At 40.6% G+C, this 26410-nt stretch overlaps 1 protein-coding gene across 1 annotated transcript in view; it reads left to right on the top strand.

Annotated features, from left to right (window-relative positions):
• The window catches only part of b4galnt4a (beta-1,4-N-acetyl-galactosaminyl transferase 4a), a 123114-nt gene that overhangs the window by 51655 nt on the left and 45049 nt on the right, over positions 1 to 26410 (top strand). Inside the window, 2 exon segments of the mRNA XM_054620402.1 lie at positions 16048 to 16146; positions 25618 to 25713. Of these exon segments, the coding sequence (XP_054476377.1) occupies positions 16048 to 16146; positions 25618 to 25713 (195 nt within the window).

The following is a 26410-nucleotide window of genomic DNA, read 5'->3' as shown; positions in this document are numbered from 1 at the left end:
GCAGGAGTAATGTAAAGGAGCTCACTCATTATTTCTTCTCCTCTTCATCATCTGCTCTTCATTCCTCCTCCTTATTACCCTCTCATATCAGCTCCATTAGTGGCTCTGCTTCCACAACCTCAACTAGTCTTCCTCACTCACCTTCCCCAAGACCATCTCCTCTTAATCCTCCACATCTCACCTCATCTAACGGATGTGGAAAAAAATAAAATAAATTTACATTTACATTGGTCCATTATGATATAAGTATAATGATATAATAATGCCATAATATTCTTGCCAATATAACCTGCAGCACTTGATATTTACAGATATCACTGCTGTGATTACCATAGAATCCACAGTTTGAGTTTGACCTTTAAAAATCTTTGCGAGTAGGTTTTAAATAAGGCAGGCCTCATTTACCAGCTTTTCCAATCGTGCCACATACATCAGATTTGATCTTGCACTTTATGTGCTGCTATGACAACTTGCATGTCGTAACAGCACTTGGGGTAAAGAAAGAAAAAGGGATTTTAGATTAAACATTGACCGTGGCTATGAAACGGCTGAGATAAAGGAAAAAAGGTGATTATTCTTCATGTATCTCATCCAGGGGTAATGGCCTAAACAGGCCAACCAAGCAGTTTATTAATCTGGCTATAGTAGAGGAAAGTGCAAACTGCTGAAGCCCTTTGTTTGCCTCTATTGTTATTGTCAGGATATCAATTATTTTAAGCGTCCTCCTGGATTTATTCTGTCATTAAACAACACACTGCCTCGATTTTTCTCTCATGAGCCAGTAGAAGTTAGCAAATATATCGATGCACGAGTCGATGCTGTTGGCTGGGAGACATAGATGGATCTGGAGTGGCCATTTCAGTCTTGTGAGATGGGGAGAGGGAGAAAAACATTTTGTATTGGGGTTTTCAATATGCGCCTCACCGGACAGGAGCAACACTATGTTAATTGCAACCATTGAATCAATGTTCTCTCTTTGTCTCTGCTGTGTGATTGTTGTGTGATTGTGAGATGCCTTCTCTTGCCACTGTACATGAAGTACGTAAATTAACAGAGAATTGCAAAGGCGTTGAGAGGTATTTTCTGTTCAAAGTCAAATGCTAAGTTGTTGAAAAAAACCAAAAACTAGTTTAAATAAAGTTACCCAACTCACACCTAGTGTATATATATACTAGGTATGAGTTGGGTAACTTTATTTTATAAGTAATATTTGTGGATGTACAGTAACTTAAAAAAAACCAATAGCAACAATAAGTAGGAATGCACTGACACCAATACTGATATCGGATAGCCTTCTGACTCAAATAGCTGGATTTGGTTTCATTGAAAATTGGCTGTTGTGTTATTTGATACCATTATTTTAATAGATATCAAGTCTGTACATTTATATCTATGTACTTTTTTGTTACATTTTGTTTCATAAAGTTAGGAAGCAATGTTAAAGTCAAGCCTGATGTTGCCTTATACAAAAAAGAATGATCCCAGTCACTTCCACACAGTGAGGCATACAGCTTATTAGTTAAATGCTGGTATCGGTTCGGTACTCTGTATCAGCAGACTCCCAAAGCACAGGTATCGCTATCTGTATCAACACTGAATAATTCAGAAACAATCTTGTTCTCTGTACTTTGTATCATTCCGGTCTCAGTAACTCGTGAACCAAACATTAATTAGCCAACATCACACACGCACACATAATCTTTAAGCATCTGGCCAATGATAAAACACATCCCAAAACAAGCACAAGTCTACCAGCGAGCAGCTGCTTAATATAATAAAACTGACTAACCAGTTTGTGTTGATTTGAGAGGGACAGATGACAGAGAGCGAAAACCCTTTCTAAAATGTGTCCAGCCAGTTTTCCTTTCCAGATGGCTGAGAATTGGTAACTGTTAAAATGTTCTCCCTAAAGTATTAAAAAACATCTTAAAGCCAGAGACAGCCTGCGAGGCTTGACATGTCTCCATCATCTTACATCTGCTCTGCATTTCTTTTTCTACTGTCATCGGCAAAAGTTGCAGTGAAGAATTACATTTTGGTTCTCTTTTCACATGAAAATGTTTCTGTATTTCTGCCTGCCTGATGCACATCTTCTATGTGATGGGTTTAGTCTCCATATAGCAAAATATAAGTGGGTTTATAACGATGTATTGCAATATTGATCATTTCTCACCTCACTTACCGATATCCCTGCAGGAGTGTATAAGTGCTTAGAGCTGTTTGTATACAGCATGTCTGTCTCTGGGTCAAGAGGATTATTGCTGTAATTAATGCAGCCACAAGTTCTTGATTTACAGAAGAGGTTGAGGTGTCACTTTATAAAACCCTTTTTGGAAAGGGTTTTATAAAGTGGTTTAATGGACGTTGGAAAACAGCTTGTAAAGACTAGCAATGTGCAAGCCAAACATTTATGATAACTAAAAGCAACATCAATGATGGATAAAAGTCATTTATCAAACCCTGCACACATACAGTGATAAACAGCAACTCTTTGAAAAATCCTTAATTTTCTTCATCTCACAAGAAAGGTGTGTTCTCTGAGAATAATAATAATAAAGTTTTAATTTTAATGTTACTTTATGTTACACTATTGCTATGTGCTCTGCTGATATGTTAGTTTCCCCTTAAGACCGTCTGACAGACATAGAACCCTGCCTAGATGAGACAAAGTTTAGGGAAGCGGCTTACCTAAACTTACTGAATCAGTACGAGACACGATTAGTCCTGCACTTGCGTGAACCAAACTGTTAGCTCACAGATGCTGTCTTCCTCAACAACAGTGGCTATATTTGACTCTTTTATAAAAATGATTGCTAGGGACAATTCAATAGTTCCTTGGCCAAATTCTACACCCTTGTGTCACAAGCTTCACTGTAGAGTCACTGGTTGAAGCACAAGGCAAGCATGTGAATGAAGTCATAGTTTGTTCTCTGATTGGATGACTGCTGTGTGAAATGTAGGATAAAAAAAAAGTAGAAAATTCTAAGTACTTGGTTTTCTTTTCATGTGGAAAAGCTATACAAGGTTTGGTTGATTTTGTATTACACCTACAGCCATAAAAGAGGGACTGTATAAAAATGTTAAATGATCCGTTATACTATTCCCTGAATTGTATGTAGGCTCAGAGAAAAAGAGAACGAGAGAGATGGATGAGATGAGAAAATTGGACGTAGATGTGATGGGCACAGATGATGTGAAATTGAAAGAGTTGACCCTGAGCGACCACTGAGTCGCACCAAATCATTGTCCTCCTCCAGAATAGGACACTCTGCAATATTGCAATAAAAGTTAATTGATTTTATTGCTGTACCGTATAAGATTTCTAGGAATTTTTATCAGTATGCTGAAGTCTGAAACAAAACGGGACATGAATCTCGCACAAATATAATAATATGAACCATGCAGCACACCAAAAGGCCCAAGTCTTCACATAATGTTCTCACTAGCTTTGTATCTTTGTGTCCAATACTGTAGAAGTGAGTGGTCTCATACAGTGTGTGGGATTCCTGAAGACAGTGGTGGTATATCTACAGTACATGTCATCTCTGATCTGACAAGACGCCTGCAGGTAAATCACAACCCCCACGCACCTGGTTCATATCAATGTTGGCTCCAGAACAATGTGGGCGTGCTGTATAAGGAGGAGGACGTGGTGTCCTTCAATGAGCTATAAACTACCTGTACGCCTCCTTCCTGGTGTCCAGAGTGAGGATTGGTAAAGAGACAAGGGAGATCATGAGGTCTGAGATGTACAAAACAGTCGCCCAAAGACAAAGGAGCAGCTTGGGACTGTGGGTGTGTAAGGGTTGAGAGAGAAACAGTGACGGACCATGATGAAGATTCATTGTTCCTTTCTTGCCGCCATCCATCTCCACCAACATGCACAGACGCCATTGAATACCCATGCCACCAAGCTAGTAGTCAGTTTGTTGCGTGGGTGATTAAATAGAGTTGATGTCAGAGAGGTTAGAGGCAGAATGACGAGGCAGAAAAAGCAAGTGAACAGTGCACAGGAGATAATCTGTATCGGCAAACACTTACAATTTTTCATTTTATATGCAGTGTGTTTTTCTCTGTGAAACCTGACATATATACCATAAGAAAGGTAGCAGGATTTCCTCACTTTAAGTATTTTATCAGAAACTTAGTAGAAATGTTGTCTTTATTTTAGTGTTTCCATACTTTCTACCTGTAACCCAGAGTAGACAAAAATGCCTAAATTAATTTGAGTTCTATGGGGGGAAAAAATAAAAGGTAAGCTACAGTAATTTTTCTCTGAAGAAAGAGGCGCAACGCACTTCAAACAACTCACAAGGAATAACTGGCCTGTCTGATGCTCTCAGACAGTCAGGATAGGGCAATCTATGGAGATAGTCTTCACAGATTTGATCCAAAGTAAACTGGACCACATAGGTTCAAAGCAACAAACTTTATTAAAGGACTAAAGTTTTGACACTAGGTGTGTCTTCATCAGTCAGTGAGTTTTTTTTTTCTGCAGCTGCATAATTCATGAATAAAACTGCATAAATATGACCTTGATTCGAAGGTTCGCAGCATGTCTTGATGTTGTGAAAAAGCCGTTGGTCCAAATGGAATGCGGCACGTTGCTGTGAAGTGGCTCCAAGGCTATAGTTGGCTAACAGGGACACGAAACAGCAAGCAGCAGGCGCATTTCAATTACTCTCTGTCTGTCCAGGGTATGAAGAATGTTTGCAGATGACGACGCAACATGTTGCAAGTGGAAGTGAGGCGTGGACATTTTCTTAATGGAGACAGCAGAGACCAAACAGGTGGATGTGAGATCTCCATGCAGGTGTGCAGTCGATAAAGTGTGCTGTGGAGGAGAGAGCTGGAGAGACATTCATTTTGACACAGTTTACTAACCAGAGGCCTCCTCCTCATAGCTGCTCATGTCTGTCTGTTTGAGTTGCACAGACAGGCCTATAGAGGCTCCAAGAGGTAAGAAAATAAATGATTCCAGGAGCTAAGCAGGTATTTTAAAAGGCTAACTTCACAAAGGTCAAAGTTGTCGGTCATGTGAAACACACATATGTACATGCACAGAATCCATGCATGGAAGCTGAGCTTCAGAGAGATAGCTTTTTCTTTGAGATGAAAGACTGAGTCTGAAATGTTCTGTGGGCCCAGGGGTGATGGCACATTTTAAAAGGATGCAAAAAGAAAGTGTGGGGGAAGGATGAAAAGGTAAAAATGAAAGACAGAAAATAAAGGAGACGATAAAAGTCTTCCCCTGGTGCCACAGGCTTTGCTGACACATCCCTGTGTTTGTTTAGGCCAGGTTAAAATGAAGTCTGATGTGGACAGAAGTTCCGCTCATCTCCCGTCTTCCACTGGCCAGCCTCCCAAATTGAAAGTACACAAATCAGCTCTATTTAAACACGCGCACAAAAACGAAGCACAGTCAAATAAACTATTGCCTTTGTTTAACCTCTATGCTTATTTTCATGAAAGCTTTTGTGTTTTTTTCATAGCTTTCTAAATTCAAACTTTTCCCCAAGTGAAAAGCTTTTCTTTCATTTTAGTCTCTTTGTTTCCCTTTTGCCTCTGAATATTTTTTTTTTCAGTCTTTAGCAAGGGTAGATGATTGATAGTTTCATACTCTGCTACTATTAATCTTACTTAGTTTTCGGTTGCACCAGGTCTTTAAAGAAACTTTATATTGAGTGCTTGGCAAATATTTTAAATAGCACTTAAAGAGCTTACGTAACCAGCGGACCTCCATACATCTAGTCAGGCACAGCCAGGTTTTATATTAAGCTTTCATTTTGCGCTCTCTGGACCTGAAGCAAAAGTTCAATCACACTGAATTAAACAGCATTTCTCAGTAGAAAGGAAGAGAGGATAGAGCTGGAAAATTGCCCTAGAAAGAAGGATAGAGGGAGGAAAATACTAAAGCAGGACAGAGGGCTCAGGAGTGCTGGTCAGCAGAAATGTCAGGAGCCGAAATCGGGCAGATGGTAGGGAACCCACATATCACGGATAGTGCATGTGAAATGCACTGAAACACACATTACATGGTCAATATGTCATGTTTGCTGTTAGTTCTAGATGTAACAGCTTGTGTAGTGGCATCCTTTTCTTTTCTAGATTTCATATTTCATAAAATTCTTATTTTTCAACACATTGCCGTCAAAACTGCCCTTGCTTTTAATTTTTTTTTATGTTTTTGGGAATGTTATGAACTTAAAGCAGATACTTTGCGGTTCATCGCCTCAACCTCCTCGGCCATCAGGGAACCCAAACTGACCTTGGATATTTTGCATTTAATTTATTATTTCTTATTCCGTTTATTTCGCTTTTGGTCGGTGAAGAAGATTAATGTGACAGAGCTCACAATCAAGTGATGGGTAGAGTGTTTGACTTACTTAACAGAGTACACATGCAGGCGTAACAAAAAGCAAACTTAGACTATGACTGTTACTCTGTGGATGTTTTCTTTTCTCACCACAGTAAAAAGTATTGTTAGCTTGTTGCTCACTACAGGGGAGATAAATTGCCATGAGCGGTAATTGTAAACAGCTGAAACTGCTGCTCACTTTTTCTCCCTGTGTCTCAGACTGATAGCAAACACACACCACTGCAACAGCTGACATTCAGCCTGCCCATAGACCTTCCTCTCAGCAGACATTTTGACTTGTCAATCACAGGTGTGACTAATGGCTCCATTTTAGATGCTGCTGTGCTGGCCTGTTACAACAGGTAAAAATAGTGTTTACAGTTTATGCAACCCTTTCTATGATACAAGCTAATTTTATTTTATGACAAAAATAAAACATTCCTTAGTCCGTTCAATGAACTGAAATGCATATTATCTTAGTAATAGACTCTTGAGCCTCTCCGTTGGGGCTTATTTTGTTATTATGACTGATCCTTGATCTTAACATATTCAGATCAGGACATAGACCCGTGGACCTCCTGTATGAGATTGTTGCTATCGGTGTAATTATTCAGCAGGGGTAAGGTAAGATGATGTAAGTATTGATTGTAGGCAAAGCTAGTCGCTGCAAAATCTCCATAATAGCAGTCGGGGTCCTCTTTCGGTGTTCTCCTTACTTACGATAATGAAGACGCGATCACCTTCAGGTGTATCGCTGTTAGCTTATTGATCCCAACGAGCTGGTTTTTTTATTATAATGAAGTGTAACTGTTTGCATGTACGTGGATGTACTGAATACACAGGCACCAACACACATTAACTTGGGAGTGTTGGTGTGCATTTTAGTTGGTCATAGTTGTGTGTAAGTAGTTTTACATTTTGTTATTTAGATCCGTGTGTGTGTGTGTGTGTTTGTGTGTGTGTGTGTGTGTGTGTGTGTGTGTGTGTGTGTGTGTGTGTGTGTGTGTGTGTGTGTGTGTGTGTGTCGGCTATACTATGAGTTAGTAATGGGTTGGTGAATTCCTATTAAATTTTGATTGTTGTTGAGGTTATGAAAGGTGACCTCAAGATTAAAGACCCCAGAACATTTAGCTAGTATCTCCCCTTAATAAAGTGTACACGAACCCTTCTTTCAATCATAACGTCACTTCAACGTTTTAATGCGTTTCTTCAACGTTTTGTGTGTGTGTGTGTGTGTGTGTGTGTGTGTGTGTGTGTGTGTGTGTGTGTGTGTGTGTGTGTGTGTGTGTGTGTGTGTGTGTGTGTGTGTGTGTGTGTGTGTGTGTGTGTGTGTGTGTGTGTGCGCGCGTAATGCGTTTCCTTTCACTAAGTAGATACGTGATGGAGTCTGTGTGTGTGTGTGTGTGTGTGGATGTGGGGTAAGTGTGTGGTGTCTGTGTGTAGTGTGTGTGTGTGGGGGGTGTGAGTGTTAGTGTGGCATAGTATCTTGCGTTAATGCTTTGATGTGCTACTACCAGATGTGCTGAGGTTTTGGGTGCCATGTGCGATAAACACACAGTTTGATGAACAAACTCTCAACACACACAGACATTTTGTAACGATACACAGCAAAAGCATAGACAACAGGAAAGAACCTTCAGCATGGTTTCACAATTTAGCTCCAATGCGTCAGAATCATCACATCAGCAAGAGTTTAGATGTGCTTCAAACACTCACACATAATTAGTAGCTATAGAACTGAAAGAGAAAAAATCAACCTGCTGTATTTAAGCCCATTGCCTGCAGGTGTCACTGATCCAGCTGGTTATTAAGCTAATTAGTATTTTTAGAATCTGATAAAATGGTAAATGCAAAACAAGCAAATACTTTCCAGATGTTCCCAAATTTAACCAGATCTGGTCCTACACTGCCTCCTTATGTTTGACGTTTTCTAAATGCTCACTGCAGGCACAATAAAGCTCCTTTTATCTACTCACTAACAAAACCAATCTTTGTATGGGGACGTTGTGGCTTCTCTCCACCCTTGTTTTTGTTGTTGGAAACCACCAACCACATGTGAAACCTTTGCTTCTGCATTATCCTGATCGAAAAGCGACTTACGTCATATGGTCTTTCTGAAAAGCTTAGGCTTAAAAAAAAAAAACAGCCAGGTGCACCGCCAAAAAAGAAGCAGCCAGGTGGCTTTTATTGTGTGAGCACTCTAAGCACACTGTGGTCATTATTGACAGGACTGTATGGTTAAAAAAAGTTGAAAAATACAATGAATCCATTCATCTCTTGGTTTTCGCCGGTGAAGGCTGAGAATAACAGTTAAGGGAAAAATGGCAAGTAAAAGTTAATGCACCATTATTGTCCCATGAGAGCAGCCTGTTTGTGGGTTTGTGTGTCCGTGTCCATCTCTGTCTGAGAGCGCCTCGGTTTCTCTGCAGCAGGCTCATTGTTGATTAGGTCAGATTCAGCACCAAGCAGGTCGGGGATGATTGGCAGTGGACTGTTTGCCTGTTCTGTTTGCCAGCTGCCCCCTGTCACACCCCATCAGTAATAATCAGCCTGGACAGGAAACCTAGACCCAATACGGTTGACAGACCGCTCTTCTTTATCCTCTTTTTTCCTCCGACACGTACTGGGATAGAAAATACAGAGTAATGCAATTTGTTGCTCAGACAGTAAAAAATGCCGGGATGTTCCAACAAAGGGAGAGCATGGCATAAGGCTGGATTCCAGCTCAGATTATTTATGTCTTTTACTCTCTGCATCTGCTCTCTGTCCTCTTCCAACCATTTATTTTCCTTTTCCTCTCATCTGACCCGTATCTTGTTCAAGCTCTACTTACATTTAATCTATAATGATTAAAGGCACCTTTAGCTGTCTTTCCTCAGAGTCTTTTTTCCTAAGGTTGTACTGAGTCACTGCTCAAACTGTTTTAATTACTCTGCATAGATTACAAGACATCAAAAAGAGGGTTGTTGCTTTGCCTGCTTTCTCTCAACCACTCAACCTAATGCAAAATCTTGCCCTCAATCAGTCAGCCAAATATTTACATATGATTCTGATTCATTGCCGGCACCCAAAATGCAGCTGTCACTAGACTGCAGTTATATATTTTTTCATTTCATCTGTAGGTTTGCTTTGCATGTGAAGCATTAGGCCAAAAATGTTATTTCTTCAAGAAATAATACCACTTATCTGGCAACGATATGTTTATTAATCAATCTATTGCTGCTCTTTAATAGTTTTTTTACCAAGCGACCCTGAGACAATAAGTCGACATTTTAAATTAGAGCAGTGGGCAAACGTGACCACACAGATACATTTCTTCAGACCACTATTGATCCAGAGAGAGTTTTCACTGCTCCTCAGAGCTATTGTCCTTACATGTCTGCTGTATTGATGTGGACTCAACTATAACAGAAGTCCTACCACCTTGTCCCAGACCTAAATCAATAGATGACACACTCTGTGATGTACAGTACAGCCACTGTACACCTGAACGCACAGATGCGAGCACATGATCCATACAGACCTCATGTTTCTATACTCTAGAACACATATATACACATAATCATCAAATTAAACCATGACATAATCATCGCGTTAAAATCAGGGCTTTATAAATACCCATGCAGGTTATTATTTGTTCATCTTCTCCTGTTTCTCCCTTAACTGATTTCCTCACACCATCCGTCCATCTCTTCCCCTCTCCCTCCCTCTGTTCCCTCCTTCTTCTCCTTTATTTCTCATTGTCTCTGCCGTACTCTGCACCATTAATCTTTCAACCAATGAATTTCTATTATCGACAGCAGCCGTCCCTTATTTGTGTTCCATTTTTCTCTTTTCTCTCCTTCTTCACTCAGCCTTTCTACTGTTGTTTCATTGACCGGCATGCAATTTTGACATGAATTATGCAAGCAGGGAGACAAAAATAGTTGCACTCCTTCTTTCTTTTGGCTTGGATTTGTTCTGCAATATATGCAATAGTTTAACTGAATGTGCTCGGGCTGATTTTCTATTCAGCAGTGCCAGCCACTTTGTTAAAAGGAATAGGGATTTGGATGTAGAGGTATTGGGACTCCCAAAACTGTATTTTTTTTCCTGAAATAGACTAGAACGGCTGATTGTGAGTTCAGGGTGCAGATTTATTCAACCTCTCAGGGCTCTCGAGTGCTGATCCAGGATCATTGAGATGGTTCCCAGGACAATCCTATTCATAAGCCAACCACACCAGGAGCAGCCACATCACCATATGGCAGTCAGCAGGCAAAAATTGAATTTCAGTTTCCATCCATGTTTGCTGACGGGCCAATACTAGACGTTTATTAAAGTGGCCAGCTTTCATCAGCCAGCTTACCCTGCCTCAACAGGCTTAAACTTAAGGGACCATTTCATGTTAACACAGCCATGTTTCTGACTGTATTTTTAATATCTTAGCAAGTACCACGGTGCAATCGCTGTACTGATCTTGTGTTGTCAATAACAACAACTTCCTGTAACAACTCAAAAGAGATGTGTGGTTCAAAGGCCAATCACTGTCTCATTCTTCACAACTCTCTTCCACTCTTCTGCTTCTAAAAAAAGAACATTTTCTTTCCAACACAGAGATTTAATTGACAGCGCCGCATGACAAAAACACATGAATCTTCATTTATGTAGGACACAGTTTCATACGGGTTTTTCCGTGGCAGACCTCTTGTTGCCATGGTGAGGGTGTTCGCGGATGGTGAAGGAGCAAATGCACATGGGTCCAACTGAAGACATTTGTAATAATCACCCTGTGTGTCCAAGGACTTGCACAAACACGCTTTTGAATTCCAACAAGAGTCTTGTGAGAGCAATTCAGTTAATTGCTACCTCCCTGTGAGGAGGTGGCATAATTGGTCCTCTAAGGTATGAAACGGAGAAATAAAAGTGAACCACATCATCTCCGTCTTTGTCCGACTCCCTCCCCTCAGCCTTGCAGAGCGTTTAGGAAATTACAGGTTTCCTCAATATTCACTACATTGTTTTCTTTTGTTACTTAAAGACCTTTGTATGTAAAACCCTGTAATATTCCTAGCACATTGGTCTTTATATATTCTTTACAACGCTCAAATACTTAGAGGACTTTTCAATTAAGTTTTGTTATTCTTAACTATTCTGGAAATTCCAAGCAATGAAGAGAAACTCACCTACGTTTCTTTTTTTTAAATGAGGTTCTTACATTTCTTTAGCATTTCAGATGAGGAAAGCTGTTAGTTAACTTTGGATAAGGTCAGGTACTATGCTTTGTTCCCTTATTAGGCTTCTTTATAAAGTGGACTGGCTGATGTGTGCCTGTTAGTCGAATGGAAAGACTCGCTGTGACCATGAGAACTTGCCTTTGTTCCAGTTTTATCTTTGATATGCTTTTACCTAGAACTGCATACGCATGATTCATTTCAACAAAACACTATTTCAAAGAAAAACATGGCGTTTTTTTACAAAACAAGTCGCTATTATTCTCTTTCTTACTATGTAACTATGGTGTAGAGAAACTGCATATCTATAGTTTCAATTGTATCCAAAAAATGATTGGATTAGATTGGATCCAATCTTTGTTGTCCACCAAAGGTACATACAATACCCCCAACACAATACTACATTAATAACATACAAATATAAAGTGTACAATATTTCAAAATAGGAAGGTATCATCAACAAAGTTTTATAAATGATAAAAGAGAGAACAACAACAACAACACAAACGTGTTCCCTGTCCCTGCAGTCATTTTGTGTGCAATGCCTGTATGGCACAGGGAATGAAAGACTCATATATGTTCCAGCTGGCCCATGGGAGTTTAAATCGATGGCCAGACAGGAGCAGCTCAGACTGTGAGTGTAGTGGATCTGCAGTTGTATGTTTACCCTTCCTGTGTACAGCTCTTTCAAATACATTGCAGCATTGTTTCTTTTGACCTGCCAATCACTTTCCTAGCAGCAACAACAACCATCTTGGAGAGCTTGTTTTTTTGCTCTTTACCCTCAAATGTGCAAAGAATTGGGAGCTGAAAATCCACATACAGAGCCACAGTGCTGGTGAGTGTGTAATACTTCACAGGGCTTTGTGGTACTGCTCTGAACTGGAAAGAGATCTGGCAGTCCGCAGTATCTTCAGACATTTGCTGTGCCAGAGGGATTTCTGAGAACTAGACCGGCACACCGCATTGAGCACTACCTATCAAAGAGCTTCTCAGTCGTGCTTTTTTTTTCTCATTATTGCTCCATTGGTCACCTTTTTTCGCTTTTCTGTAGTTGTCTCTAATGTTCATCTCTCTTGTGTTCTGTTGCTTTTTGTGCCTCTTTTTCTCTTTCTGTCTCTTCTCTTCGTCTCACTCTTTTCTTTAAGCTAGCTTTTTCGCTCTGTAGAAATCTCTAAAAGTTTATGCATCACAGCCATGTTGTCACATAGATTTGAAATGTCTGGTCCATCATGGTGATATACTGACACATTCTTATCCAACATTATCTGATGCACAGTATCTGAATATATGTTTCCTGTATTGGACTTAGAAACATCACAATCACAAATGAGAGCAGCTTTCATTACAAGCTTATATTTTTGGTGATGAATCATTGCCATTAGTCACTGCGGCAGTGAATGTAACCCCGGCATCTTTGCTTCCCGCTAGGCCTATTAATATGAACAATGAGCATCCAGTGACGAGGAGCCACTGTTGAATCAGCGAAACCATAGGATGAATTATGGGAAGCGTCTATATTATTATTATTATTATGGTGGGACTAATTAACATACTGAATATCTCTGTGGTGGTTAACATGAATGGAAAAAAATATGAATAATGTAATTATTCCACACTGGTTATTAACTTTCATGTTGCAGGCCGTTGGAGATGAAGCTATGATTGGTGGATTTTTGGGGAGCATTCTGAGCCGTGCTCATTTGCAGGGGTTGTCGTCGTGGGTAGGGAGGAGGGGGGGGGAGGAGATTGGTGAAAAGAGCCCCAATCGCCTCCCCCCCCCCCCATGCTTGTTTGTGTTTAATAAGGGAGATTAATTAAGCTCATTGGTATTCTAGGACACTGGCTCCAGCTGTTTCCCTGGGCTAGGATCAGCAAGTGCTGTATTGACGTGAGGAGTCTGGGAGGAAACAACTGGGAGGCTAGCACCAACTATAGTCAGTTTAGCTTTTTGAATGGTGGTGGATGGATATCAGGGGCAACAAGCTCACTGATCGGACAGCTGATCTATCGATCAATCCTTTTGAGGGTTACAACTTTGACACGCGTGTTCATACATAAAACAACTTAGCTCAGCTGTAATTAAATGCTGCTCTCCCTCACTCTTTCTGTCTCTGATGCATTGCTCCCATAGCAATCAAATGCACACATTGTTAAAGATCATTTGTCTTTTTATTTGACTGAAAGTCAACAAGGTAAATAGCAATGTAAACACTTGATAAATAGGCAGTCTCATCAGTGTGATTGATGTTCCCTGTTCCCTGCCTTGATGCCATGTTTAATACATAAGGCCATCTGACAGGCCCCTTAGCATCAACTTTAATTATCAGTGAAACACGATAACACACTCCTGGGCCACTTGCCAGGAAAATGAAGATCTGCTTATAAATTAGAGAGTCTGACTCTGAAGTAATGAGTCACGCAAAATGTTACAAGTATTTGTAGTATGCTATAAGTGATGGCAACATCTTGTTGGAGGGTAGAGTCGTCATACACTGTAGAGGAAAAAAGAGGTAAAGCTGATTGATGCTGTGCAACCTCAGGTCAATGAGTTTAACTGTACCTTTTATGCTGCATCGATAAGCAGACTTTTAGTTGGATTGAGCTGAGGCAGCACTTTTGCAAAGTGGTGTCCGTGTGAATTACAGTCCAAACCTGCCCAGTGATTTAGGGTTGACATCATGTTATTCCTAAAAAAGAAATATTTCAGTAACCAGTGTCACAGACCTTTACCCACACTGATAATCCTTCGTAATCATTCAAACAGTCATCGCACCTGTTCTAATAGAGAGAGCTGATTGGCTGGCAAGGTAACAGCCTGTAACAGATAGAATCAAAAAGCTCTTGGTTTGCTCACAGTATAGGCAAACAATGTCACAGACAAAAGAGAAGTGATAGTATGACTGAGCTTTGCAGTATTGATGACAGAAAAAGAAAACACCTTAAACGTAAAGAATCAATCGATAGTGAAAATAAACAGAGAAAACAGAGCTGTAAAGATTTGAATGTAAATCCACTGTAAAAGGTATCGAAAGCAAAAACAAGATTTTATGATACTGTATGTGACAAAAAATATAATTTTTCTGCAGGTGTTGAAATCAAGTTTCCTAGTGTTTTTCCAGCAATTCCCCATTTGTCTATGCTTTGAATTTTACTGACCACTGAGTCCAGTCCCGTTTTTGTATTCTTCTATTGTCTTTGTTTAATGTGTGACTCCAGCTGATGCAATATGAATGTTGTGTCCTTAAAGTGAGTGAATCTATGTGTGCCTTTGCCTTTGTCTTTGTGTGTGCTTGTGTGACAAAACTAGTGCTGGAGTGAGTTTTTGTGTATCCGCAAACATCAGGGATGCTGCTCCCTTGTCAGACAGGAGGGGAGCCTGTTGTCACATTTCTTCATCATTACCTTCCCTGCCCTCATTCATCTCTCTCCCTTGGAAGTAAAAAAAAAAGTAATCAAAGGCTTGGAATCCGACAGCTCTGTCTCTTTGCCTCTTCTGCATTAAAAATAAATCTTTTTCCTCCCCTGATTCTTTTGTAAACAAGGGTGCCTTCTCGACAAAAGCCCCTCATTTCAGGGGTGCTGAAAAACCTCCCCAGCTTGTCTCGGTGGAGGTTTGCCTCCTCTTTGACATCCCATCTAAATGGAGGGTGCTTTGTGACTCATTTAACAGCTCTGTGACTCGGTTGCTTCTCTGGGAGCTCGGCATCTTTTTCATTTCCTCATAGCTGGGCGCTAACTTTGCGCTCCTCTCTGCTCTGTCCTTCCCGTCACACCACACCACGGCATTAACATGAACATGCTGCTTAGTAGGCCGCAGAGAAAGAGCCCTGTAGTTCTATGGCCAGAGCACCAGGCTGAATCCCAGTCAGGGGGAGAGTTCAGACTCCCTGGAGAGGAGATCTTGGCCGGTAGGGTGGATGGTTAGAGTATGTTGTAGATTAGGGCTTTGGTGAGTCAAGTGCTGGATTAGGAGAGAGTGGTGGAGAGGAGATTCAACAGGATCTTAATAGTAACCCTGTGTTTGGCCTGCTCTCTCAAGATATATATGTGTGTGTGTGTGTGTGTGTGTGTGTGTGTGTGTGTGTGTGTGTGTGTGTGTGTGTGTGTGTGTGTGTGTGTGTGTGTGTGTGTGTGTGTGTGTGTGTGTGTGTGTGTGTGGTATTCTCAGCTGTGTGTACTGTACAGTATGTGCTGCGTAATGCTTCCATGACTTAGAAAGGGCTGTGTTTTTTTTGCTAATGATGCTACTTTATCTCATATATCAATTATGTGGCTTATGGTGAGGAGTCACGTTACCACGGTGATGGATGGATGGTTGCATGCCTTCATGCATAGATGGATGCATAGATTAGACTGAGATTTAAAACCACCATACATATGTCTTTTCCTTTCATCAATGGTCTTTTTTGTGGTGACTGATTTTGTAGTTTCAGAGCAATAAGTGCATCTTTGTTTCTGCTGTATTCTTTCAAGGATGATGAGCCAATCACAGGAGGGGCAGATGGCAGAGACCATACCAGCATCCGGAAGTTCCTCAGCCAGCGCCACAAGAAATTGCCATGGAAACCAGAGGTAATATAAATGATATTCTCTCCTTTCTCTTTTTTTCTGAGGCTTGCACTTATTCCTTCATCATCTTCATTTTAAACCCTTTCATTCCATCTTCCAGAAGGATAAGGATTCCTATGTTGAGGTCCTTCTGTTGCTTTGCTGTGTGTGTGAATCATCAGCTTAACCTCCAAGTCTTCGCACACACGCACCAAACTATTATCAGCCTTTATGAAAATGGTTTCATTATAGGTGCTTCATCACTGTCTTGATAATTGAGTGTTTTGCTTTTTATAAATTATGATTCAGCCGCAGATGTTTTACTCCCTTTTTTCTTTCATTAGTCCTTTTAAGAGCAGTTGATACTTAAGGTCAAATAGAGATCCAGTCATTTTATTGGGCCATTATCAGAAGAAATAAAATGTACCTCGAGGATATGATGATAAATGATTGTGTCAGGATGATAATATTTCATCCAAAACCATTAGCGGGTTATATTTAAAGGCACCTATGACCTGAAGATTACAACTTGATTTGATTCATCCTAATTCTTCAACTCACTTACTGATGTAGTTTGTAGACCCGCTGTAACAAAGGGAGCAGCATACAGGGCAATTAAGCAGAGGATTTGTGAAAGCGGTCTAGATTTTTAACCTGTTCAGCAGAGTTTAATTAAAGGATTTTCTCTGTGTGTCTGGAAGCCTAATCTGCAAAATATGATTTATTAGTCCTTCTATACCTGGGGTAAAGTTTAACTATCTCTGCTGAACACCACAGTGTGTAGTTCTAGGCAAACTGTAGACAATACATGAAGTTAATAAGAAATAACTGTTGCATCAGTTATTTTCAAATAGATTATTTTGACTGCAGCGAAACTGGACTTTTTTCACTGCCTTCTACTCAGCTTGCTTCATCTGTAAAGTGTTATGCATGTAAAGTTCTGCACAAGGAAGCATTTCATGGAAGCAGGAAACGGTATATACCTGATAATGTAGCAGGATTGCACCTGTTGTTTTTTTTCTTCGAGATATTCCGAAATCATCTTTTCCTTCCTGATACCAACACCTGGACTTGCGTGTCAGCGGAATGAAGAGAAGCGTTAAAAAAATGAACATAATACACATTACAATTCCCTGTGTAATATCAATGTTATATTGCTGAGAAAACATCTCCTTTAAAGAAATGTGTTAATTAAATGATAAATGTTTTACAAGAAAAATAATTTTACAACACATCATGATAGTGTTCTTATTTACCTTTGCCTAATAAGCATTTTTACTGAATAGTGCTTGAATGCATAATAAAGTCACTCAACGCAACCTCCTTTGAATAGCTCTCTTCTGAACAATTTTCAATTTGTTTTTTAAAATATAGCATTATCAGTAAAAGAAAAATAGGGTGCTAGAGAGTGTTTAACCACATGTGTAGTACTAGTTTGCACATGTCCAGGATGTAACAATCTGGTAGTGAGTGACATGTGTTTCTGTTGTTCCTGTGTAGCGTAAATGAGCTGATAAATGACACGGTAACGGGAAATCGAATCGGTGCATAGACTTGTGTATTTGCCGGTACTTGATCCAGCTTTTCAGGCTGTATCGAAGGCCTTTCAGATACTGGTATTGGTATCGGAACAAAACTATTATTACCGTAGACTCTATGGGTGAGCTGGTCTAGAGATAGCCAGGCTTTGCCTTGTTGCCTTGTCTCAACAACATGTTACATCTAAATGCCAAAATACATTCATAAACCCACATTCTCATACTTTCTTACTTTGTTTTCAACACAACAAGCAATGGCGAATTGCTGGACATGACCAATATCGTCATTTTGGCTTTGTAAATGGTCAATTGTGGATGATATCTGTTCTCAATTATCAGGCCTAGAAACATCTGTTGCCTGAATATTTTGGGCCCTGAATCTAATTGTTGACAATGATTTTGGCATAATTTAAAATGGTGCTACTTAGAAAACGAGGAAGTCACATTGATATGAAACAGCCTCGCTAGGACAGCAGCCAAACAAGCTATCTGAATCTGGACCACGTAGACTAATTGCACAAATGTAAATAGGTTTCATGGCCTGAGCACAGCAAGACTCTTTATTATGAACATCATGTTCTGAACTTTCTGTTTTATCATTTTGTATGTGAAAACTGTTAAAACCACAGCACATTTGCATTTAAAAGGGATGATTTCATTGACTAAACAGAATTTCTTATTTATGGTTTGGTTTGGAAAAGCCAAGCAGCATCAGAGAGAAATAAATTTTGCAACATCCACACAAACTACATTTTACATTAGGCGTGACTAGCATCAAAGCTCACTTTTAAAGTCAACTTGCCATTTCTTTGACTCAGTTCCAGCCCACTCTTAAAGCAACATGGCATTTAATTTCTGTGAATATTCTGGAAATCTAACATAAATCTACTATCTCTATAAACTTGTTTCCTCAATCATCTCTTCCTCTTTTATGTCAGACTTCTGTTCAGTCAAACTTAAGAAAAGTCGTGGAGCGCAGCAGCTCTTCCTTTGCGTTACTCACTAGCTATCTGTCCTAATTACCAGCTCTAACTTGTTTTCCTGGTGTCCGGCCAAGATGGCAGAGGTCTGAGGGGCTACTGAGCTGGCACCGTCAGAGGCGTAGAGACTCAGGCTGGTGGAGGTAGAGTGGTGCCATATGCCAGCTGTCACAGAGTGGCAGAGGTCATCCAGCATTCATACAGTGCAAGACACACAACCAAAAACTCTGTTGTGCAGAATCAAAATGAAAGGAGCACCAGCACTAAATTTAGACATGCAACGCAACACAACTATATCTTTTTTTCTTTATCTTAACTGTATTACTGATTAATGACTTTTGTAAAAAAAATAGACAATCTATAGAAATAGCAATGTGTTGTAATGTTTTAAAGGAAAAGTCACAAAGTGAATAAGTGCTTTCCAAATTCTTTTAAAGTTAGACACCAAATAATACATTGTTTGGTCAAGTCTCATGGGCTACTCCTATACTATGTACTATGATTTTAACTGATCGGACTTTGATATGTTTAAATTTAGGCAAACTCAGTATTTTACTCGAAATCTCTTCTTAAGGCTCACTTTTATCTTTAAGCTTTTAACCGATTGTGAAGTACTTTTTAACTGTTTTTGAAAGGTTCTATATTACATTACATTACAGTCATTTAGCAGACGCTTTTATCCAAAGCGACTTACAGGAAGTATATAAGTATTTATATAGTATATAAATAAAGTTTTTATAACTATTTGTTTCTCCTCTGCCTCGCAATGGGGCTGCGTGAGTCAGAGCTATATCCACCGTGACAAATAAAAGGATATAAGTCATCTTATCAATTAAGTTGCTTTTTCACCAGAAATGAGAGTGTTCACTAGACTGTAAAACCAGTGGCGCTCTCTCTCTCTTTCTCCCTCCCACACACTCTTTCTCTCTCGCTAAGGTGCTTCCTGTCTAGAGGCGTTACGCAATTACAACTATCCAAACCGATAACAATATTTGTCATGGGATTGCTTGTGACAGCCCCTGTGTCCCCCTTCAGTTGTACTTGCAAAATCAATCTGCGCACCACTGATGAATGTTACTTAGTTCTCGCTCCCTCCTGGTGTTTCACATGATTTACAATGATGGTTAAAAATGATTTGTTTTAAAAAGCACTGATTCACTGCAATGTAGTGCAGTGAGTCTTTCCTTTGTTTACGGGGGTGGTTGTAAGCCACTACTGGTGACTTAATGACGATTCCCAGCCAGTAAACTCATCCAGAGGTGACTGTGGATTAGCCTAAACGTGCAGCTGTAGAGAGGACATCCTCTTTCTGTCAAGGACTCCGAAATGTCGAGGATACTGACAGTGGCTAGAGATCAGAGAGACAGAGAGAGCTGGCCCACTTTTTAAGAGTCAAGCAGTAGCCAGTCATTAAGGGATAAACAGTCATTTGCAGAAAAGCCGACACGGATCCAGAGAGGATTTTGATCATAATGAACAATTCTATCTAGTCAGGAGCAGAAAGAAAGTGATGGTAAGAGGGATTACTTTGATATCAGGGGGACTTTTAATGATTTCTTTACATGTGTACTGTTCCACATTAAAGCCAAGGAGAGCACACCATCTCAGTTGTATTATAATAATAATAATAATAATAATCAATCCTTTATTAGTCCCACAATGGGGAAATTATTTCTCTGCATTTAACCCATCCCGGAGGAGCAGTGGGCTGCAATGAAGCGCCCGGGGAGCAACTTGGGGTTAGGTGTCTTGCTCAAGGACACCTCGGCATGTTGCCGGTAGAGGGGTTTGAACCACCAACCTTGTGGTTACGGGACAAGCGCTCTACCTCATGTGCCACAGCCGTGCAAACGTGCAATGATGTTTATCGAGTAATCATACGTTTTTTTGGCTCATGTAGTGTGAAAATCTAAACTGGAGATGTGGCCAGCCTATTATTTACCAGTCAAGAGGGAAGTGAGGAAGATACTGTGGCAAAACACAGACACATGACTCAGGTGGGAGCAGTCGTCACAGCTGGCTCCCCAATCAGAAACACCATGCAGTCACAAGACTGGAGAAGGAATTAGATCTTCTCCAACCCCCCAGTCATCTCACAGTAACCTGAGAGTGACTAGACCGGGGGAGGACGCAGAAGAAGAAGTGTGATATTTGTCTCTTCTCACTGTTCCTTCAGTCAGTCTTTCTTTCCTCTATCTGTCTATGCAAAACCCTATTTCTATCACCGGCTTCTCATTACTGTTAGGAGAAAGATCGACAGCTTGTTGCAGGAGATTCTCTCTGTCTCACATTCCAACATACCCACTGCAGCCACATCCATCCCCCCTCATGTTATATCCCTGGAATGACAGAAGACATGTAATTGTAGGACAGATGGCAGATTATACAAATCCTCATTACAGTAGTTGATGAGGCTGGAATCTAGATCATATGAACCTTGCCTTCTATGCTTTTGCTCCTCTTCTCTGTGTGAAATGAGTTCTCATTATCTCTCCCCATATAATCACCTCTGTACCTTTGAAAACCCCCCTTTTTTTCCCTCGCAGTACCAAGCTACTAATCCCACATTCCTTGTTCCTGAACTACTAATGGGCTGAGGAAGATGGGATAGGCATTCAGCTGTCTAAATGCGCTCTATAAATTCAAATGGAGAGATTTCACATCATTTGTTCATGCAATGACATTCCTGTCAGAGCCACACAGGGAATAACTTGATGGTAACATGTTTCTTGTGATCTTTCGTTCACCTCTTACATATCAGCATAACAGCTCAGTAAAACCGCACTATAGTATATGTTATGATGTATCAACCGCAAGCTCTAATGCTGTCTCTTCTATATGCCCTGGGGGAGTGAGCTGAGTGCTATTGTATAAACCGCCGTGTGCCTTTGCCAGGAACATCACGCCTCACTTTTCTTATCCAAAAGGGATTTACAGTGTCAGTTGGTGCGACTGCTCGTCAGTGGGTGTGCCGAGCGGCCATTTGTCAGTGCCTCGCTGCCAGCAGCAACCCAGAAGGCTGCACCAGATTTTTGAGAAAGGGGGAGAGAGGGGGGGGGGTCCGGTTGATAGAACAAGCAGATGGGAGAGATAGAGGAGATATTAGAGAGCAGCAGAGATGGGGATATGGTAAGACAAGCTTACAGAGATGTGGTTATGTGGAGGAAATGTCTGTTCGGAGGAAAATAGGCAAATCGGTTACAGTGCCGTTTAGAACTGAGCTGTACACTATATTCTTTTAAACATCTTTATCAATCACTTGTTGGTTTCTTATTCAGCTTCTTTCCCAGGACACCTGTTGTTTCCCCTATTGTGTCTTTCTTTCCTCTTTTCTTGCCTCACTCCTCATATTTGACAGATGGCATCAAATGGTTCCTTCCATGTCCCTCTCCTCCGCTCTTATTAATGGAAGCCTGAGCTGTAGGTTCTCTGCTGCTTTGTAACTATGCTAGCTTAAGTCTATGCATTCTGTAGGACAGTTGTTGGGACTACCTCTGTAGTGTTATGAGAGTAAGGTAGGACACACTAATTCTGTCTAAAGAGAGACTGACAACAGCGGAAAAATGGACGAAAAGATTACATTAGGAATGTGCAATGTGCAAGTTTACAGACTTCTTCAGCTCATGGTACCTATGTACAGGTTAAAGTCTTAAACTATATACTGAGATGGCACTTGCTTAGCCTTTACACTCTCTCATTCACACACAAACACACATTGCTCTTTTATGGCAGCGCTACCATACAATTCTGGGGTTTGGTGTCTTGCTCAAGGACAGGTGAGCCTCAGGATTCTTTCAATAATATCTTATAATATTACATTTTTCATCATACCTTTTTAAGAATGAATTTGAGAATTTATTGATGGCTAGGTGTGTGGGTGAGTACTTTAGTCATTTTAGGATTTATAAATATATATATATATTTATATATATATATATGTATATATTTATAAATCTTGAAGTGACTAAAGTACTCAACCACACACTCTGTTTACTAATTCTTCTACTTGATAGGACACATGGTACTGCAGGTGTACCGTCGATCAGCTGAAATGGCCGTTAAAAATGTTGGTTCTCAGTTATCAGCAAAAATGTCAGTATCCCAGTACCTGTGATGACTGCATATTGCTGATAGTTTAGCAGCACTACACAGCGCGATACATTCATTACAGTATATAAAAGAATGAGAGGAATTAGCCAGTATAGGGCCTGGAGGACCCAGCAGTTAGCCTGACAAATAGCCACTTTGTTCCCATGACTTCTGCCTCAGCTAACCATTAAGCTCCTCTGCCCAAGCTAAGTGAAACAAGCTACCTCTGTACTTTGTTTTGAGTTCTTCTCTTCTTCTAATTTAGCTGGTGGTGAATTTTTTATAGCGGTTTCAAGTACAGGAAACAATGCTTTCTTAAACTTCCAGTTTGTGGATAAGACTACTACTCCATGCATTACAGAAGTCTGTCTCTGGTTTTGGATTAAGGAACAGATGAAATCAAATTAATGAAGGAAGGAAGAAAGAAAGAAAGAAAGAAAGAAAGAAAGAAAGAAAGAAAGAAAGAAAGAAAGAAAGGCAGCCATTTTGTCTCTTCTTCAGCCAATTAACGAATGGGACTGTGAGCATGGTTGTAAAAAAGATGTTTGAATCAAGCGTGTCTCTATACAACACACACATGCAACCAAGTACAACAAAAACAAAAAAGGAGATAGAGAGAGATAGCACAGGAAACTGACAGCCGACAGCTGAGCTCAGGGAAACTAAAGACAGATAGTAGAGAAATCAACAGCATCTGGCAGCTCGAGACAGAGATGGAGGGATGGAGAGGCAGAAATAGAGAGGTCAGAGGGAAGAGGAGACAACAGTAGGGATAGTGGCACTGAAGGCTTCGAGAGAGACGGAGACAGAAGCAGCACTCACTGAGAAAAAAGTCAATTGACATGTAGTTTAGCAGTCAGGGAAGCAAATGGATAACAGGGTGAGTTTAAGGATGAAAAAATAAAATGACTTCCCATTTGCTTCATTCCACATGTTGCAGCCAGAGCACAGACAGAGCATTGCAGCGCTGTCACCCAGAAAATAGAATCAATTATACACAAGCAGCCTCGAGTAGAAAGCTGACTTTACAGCCTGTGGCCTCTCCAGGGCTACACAAGGATATGTGCGTCTGAATAATTAGAGAAGCTAAGCTGCCCTATTAGTGCTATTTGACAACAGTGGGGGCCAGGAGGGGGCCACACCGAAAAAGGTCTTTAAATCCCAGAGGAAACCTATTAAAATTTACATAAGGCATATTTACACAGGGACTAGCAAAATCTATGTAACCTTGGCGTGTTTCCCCCTCTCCGCCACTCCTATTTGAAACATTAGACATCCTTGCTTAGACTCTCCGCTCTCCTCTGATTTAAATCTGTTGACCCAGCAAAATCCGTTTCCCTCTCTTTCTGTTTTTCATTAGCATCAGGTCTTTCCACAGGAGAAAAAAAGAAAAGAAAAAAACATCCCAACAGAAATCTAAGAGATCTAAAATCAGGAGTCTTACTTTTTTTCCCAACTGATTTGTTTGCTCAACGAAAATATATCATGGTTATTGCATGAGCTGTAATTGCAGTGCCGCTGTCAGTGTGCAGGGCACTTAGGTGACCGTACAGAGGCGGGAGATAAATGTAAAGGACCACTTGGAGCCAGGCCATCTGTTAGTATGACTGTGTGATGCTAAAGGAGCATGACACCTTCCATCAAAGTCTTTCTGCAGACATGTAGAGATGTTTACCCTCTAAGGCTTCCGCGCCTCACCCCTCTAATCCCTCTGATGGAAGCACAACAGGCTTTGCGGCTATGTGTGTGGTTTTTTTTGTCACGAGGTCACTCAAACTCTCCTGATTGATTGGTTTGACAGCTCACACTTGTTGACTTTACAGCAGGCAGCTACTTTACATGCAGAACGGCTACCTTTATCCAGCCAGCTTTTGCTTTTATCCAACCAGGCAAACCCCACTGCATGGAGATTCAGCTTACTTCTTAAGCTCTGTTTGATGTTTTAAATATCTATGGCGGCACTATAGTAGCATCCAGCTGGGATTGCTGTCACACGTTTAAGAAGGCATATGTGTGTTAGTACAGTTGGTTGATCGTCCAGTATGAAAAGTTAGAGTTTTCAAGTAATTAAATCACTGAGACAACCCCCTACGGCTTTGACGCACACTGTTGTGCATGTGTGCAAATGCGTGAACATGCATCTGCACATGAAGTCGCTTCCCTAACCCTCATGCCATGCTTAATGGTGTGTGTCTCACTTTCTGAACCAAAAAATGAGTTTGTGGTAGATGTGAAAAATAGTCATCTTTTCCTTGCTCCATGGAATTATTATTATTTTTACATTGTATGTGATACAAAACACTCCACGTCCAAAAGTAGCGCTGATATGCGACTCATCGGAGAGTCAACTCTTCTCGGGTATGAGCAGAACCGTGTGTGTGTGTGTGTGTGTGTGTGTGTGTGTGTGTGTGTGTGTGTGAGGAAACTATACCCCGAGGCACACTGGTTTCACCATCTGTCCTTGCCGTGTCCTGTGATTTCCCTGTGTAATTCAGACAAATGTCAGACTGTGGGCAGGGGATGAGCTCTGACAAACTGCTCCAGACATTTTCAGTTCACACTCCCCCCACTGATACTCCTGACGAGCTCTCTGTCACCATCTCTTATTCAGGACAGTGAGAACATTGGAAACTTCACGCCGCATTCATATGTTTCACCAAGAACTCATTTCTCCCTGCGTGGTCGAGAGGCATCAGAAATAATATACATTAGAGCGCAAAAAAATTGATCTACTGGAACCAGTGCAAATGGCAGTTTTGCTGTCAAGATGGGACCTCCAGTAGATGAAGTACTGAAGCATAACCTGCCTATTTAATAGCAAATGTGATGCCGTTGTTGCACCCAGCACTAACCTGTTTCTTTCTCTGTGTGTGATTGTGTGTTGGCAGTATAAGGGCCAGGCCAACCTGCATGTGTTTGAGGACTGGTGTGGCTCCTCTATAGCCCAACTCAGAAAGAACCTGCACTTCCCTCACTACCCTCACGTAAGTATAACAGAGCACCCTAAGTGACATTTAAAACAATGGATCTACATCTTCAAACAGAGGCAGACCGAAGTTAGGCTTTTCATTTCTAGCCGCGGACGGTCGATTTTGTTGATGAAATGTCACTGTCCCTAACAGATTTTATCAACTGTTGCTGGCTGCCTAATTAAATTAGGGCCCTAGGAAATTCATTTTTTTTATTAATTCTGTTTTATGTTAAACCTTTTTTTTCTTATCATAAAAAGTGTCTTATCATGTGGTGGTTCAATACAATTTCAATAATACATGAGAAAATATTAAAATTTAAATGAATCTAAATCAATTTGATGTAATACAACAGTGCACCATTTAGTTTTATAAAACAAAGTGCTCTAAATATTGCTGTTAGTAGGGAATTCCTCAGTTTTTTGGATGACTTCCTTAAGTTTCTCTACAACACGTGTCTTGCACTCTCATTGGCTGTAGCTCCCTGGTTTGCGTCTTCAAACAGAGAGTGCCAAGCCAACGCCAATTTGCCTCTGATCTGGTGCTTTTGTTTGGAAACTCCAAAACAATCAGCGAGAGGAAAATCAGAGTTAAAGTTGTGTAGTGTGGACTATGGCAGCCGTCTCAGAGGGCCGCTTCGACATGACTTTGTGTGTGTTAGTGCGTGTGTGTGAAGGAGAGCATGGGAGAGAAGCAGCCTGCCCTTAAATGA

The sequence above is a fragment of the Anoplopoma fimbria genome, chromosome 19 (assembly GCF_027596085.1).
Source record: "Anoplopoma fimbria isolate UVic2021 breed Golden Eagle Sablefish chromosome 19, Afim_UVic_2022, whole genome shotgun sequence".
Lineage (NCBI taxonomy): Eukaryota > Metazoa > Chordata > Actinopteri > Perciformes > Anoplopomatidae > Anoplopoma > Anoplopoma fimbria.
This window is presented reverse-complemented; position numbering and strand designations above follow the sequence as displayed.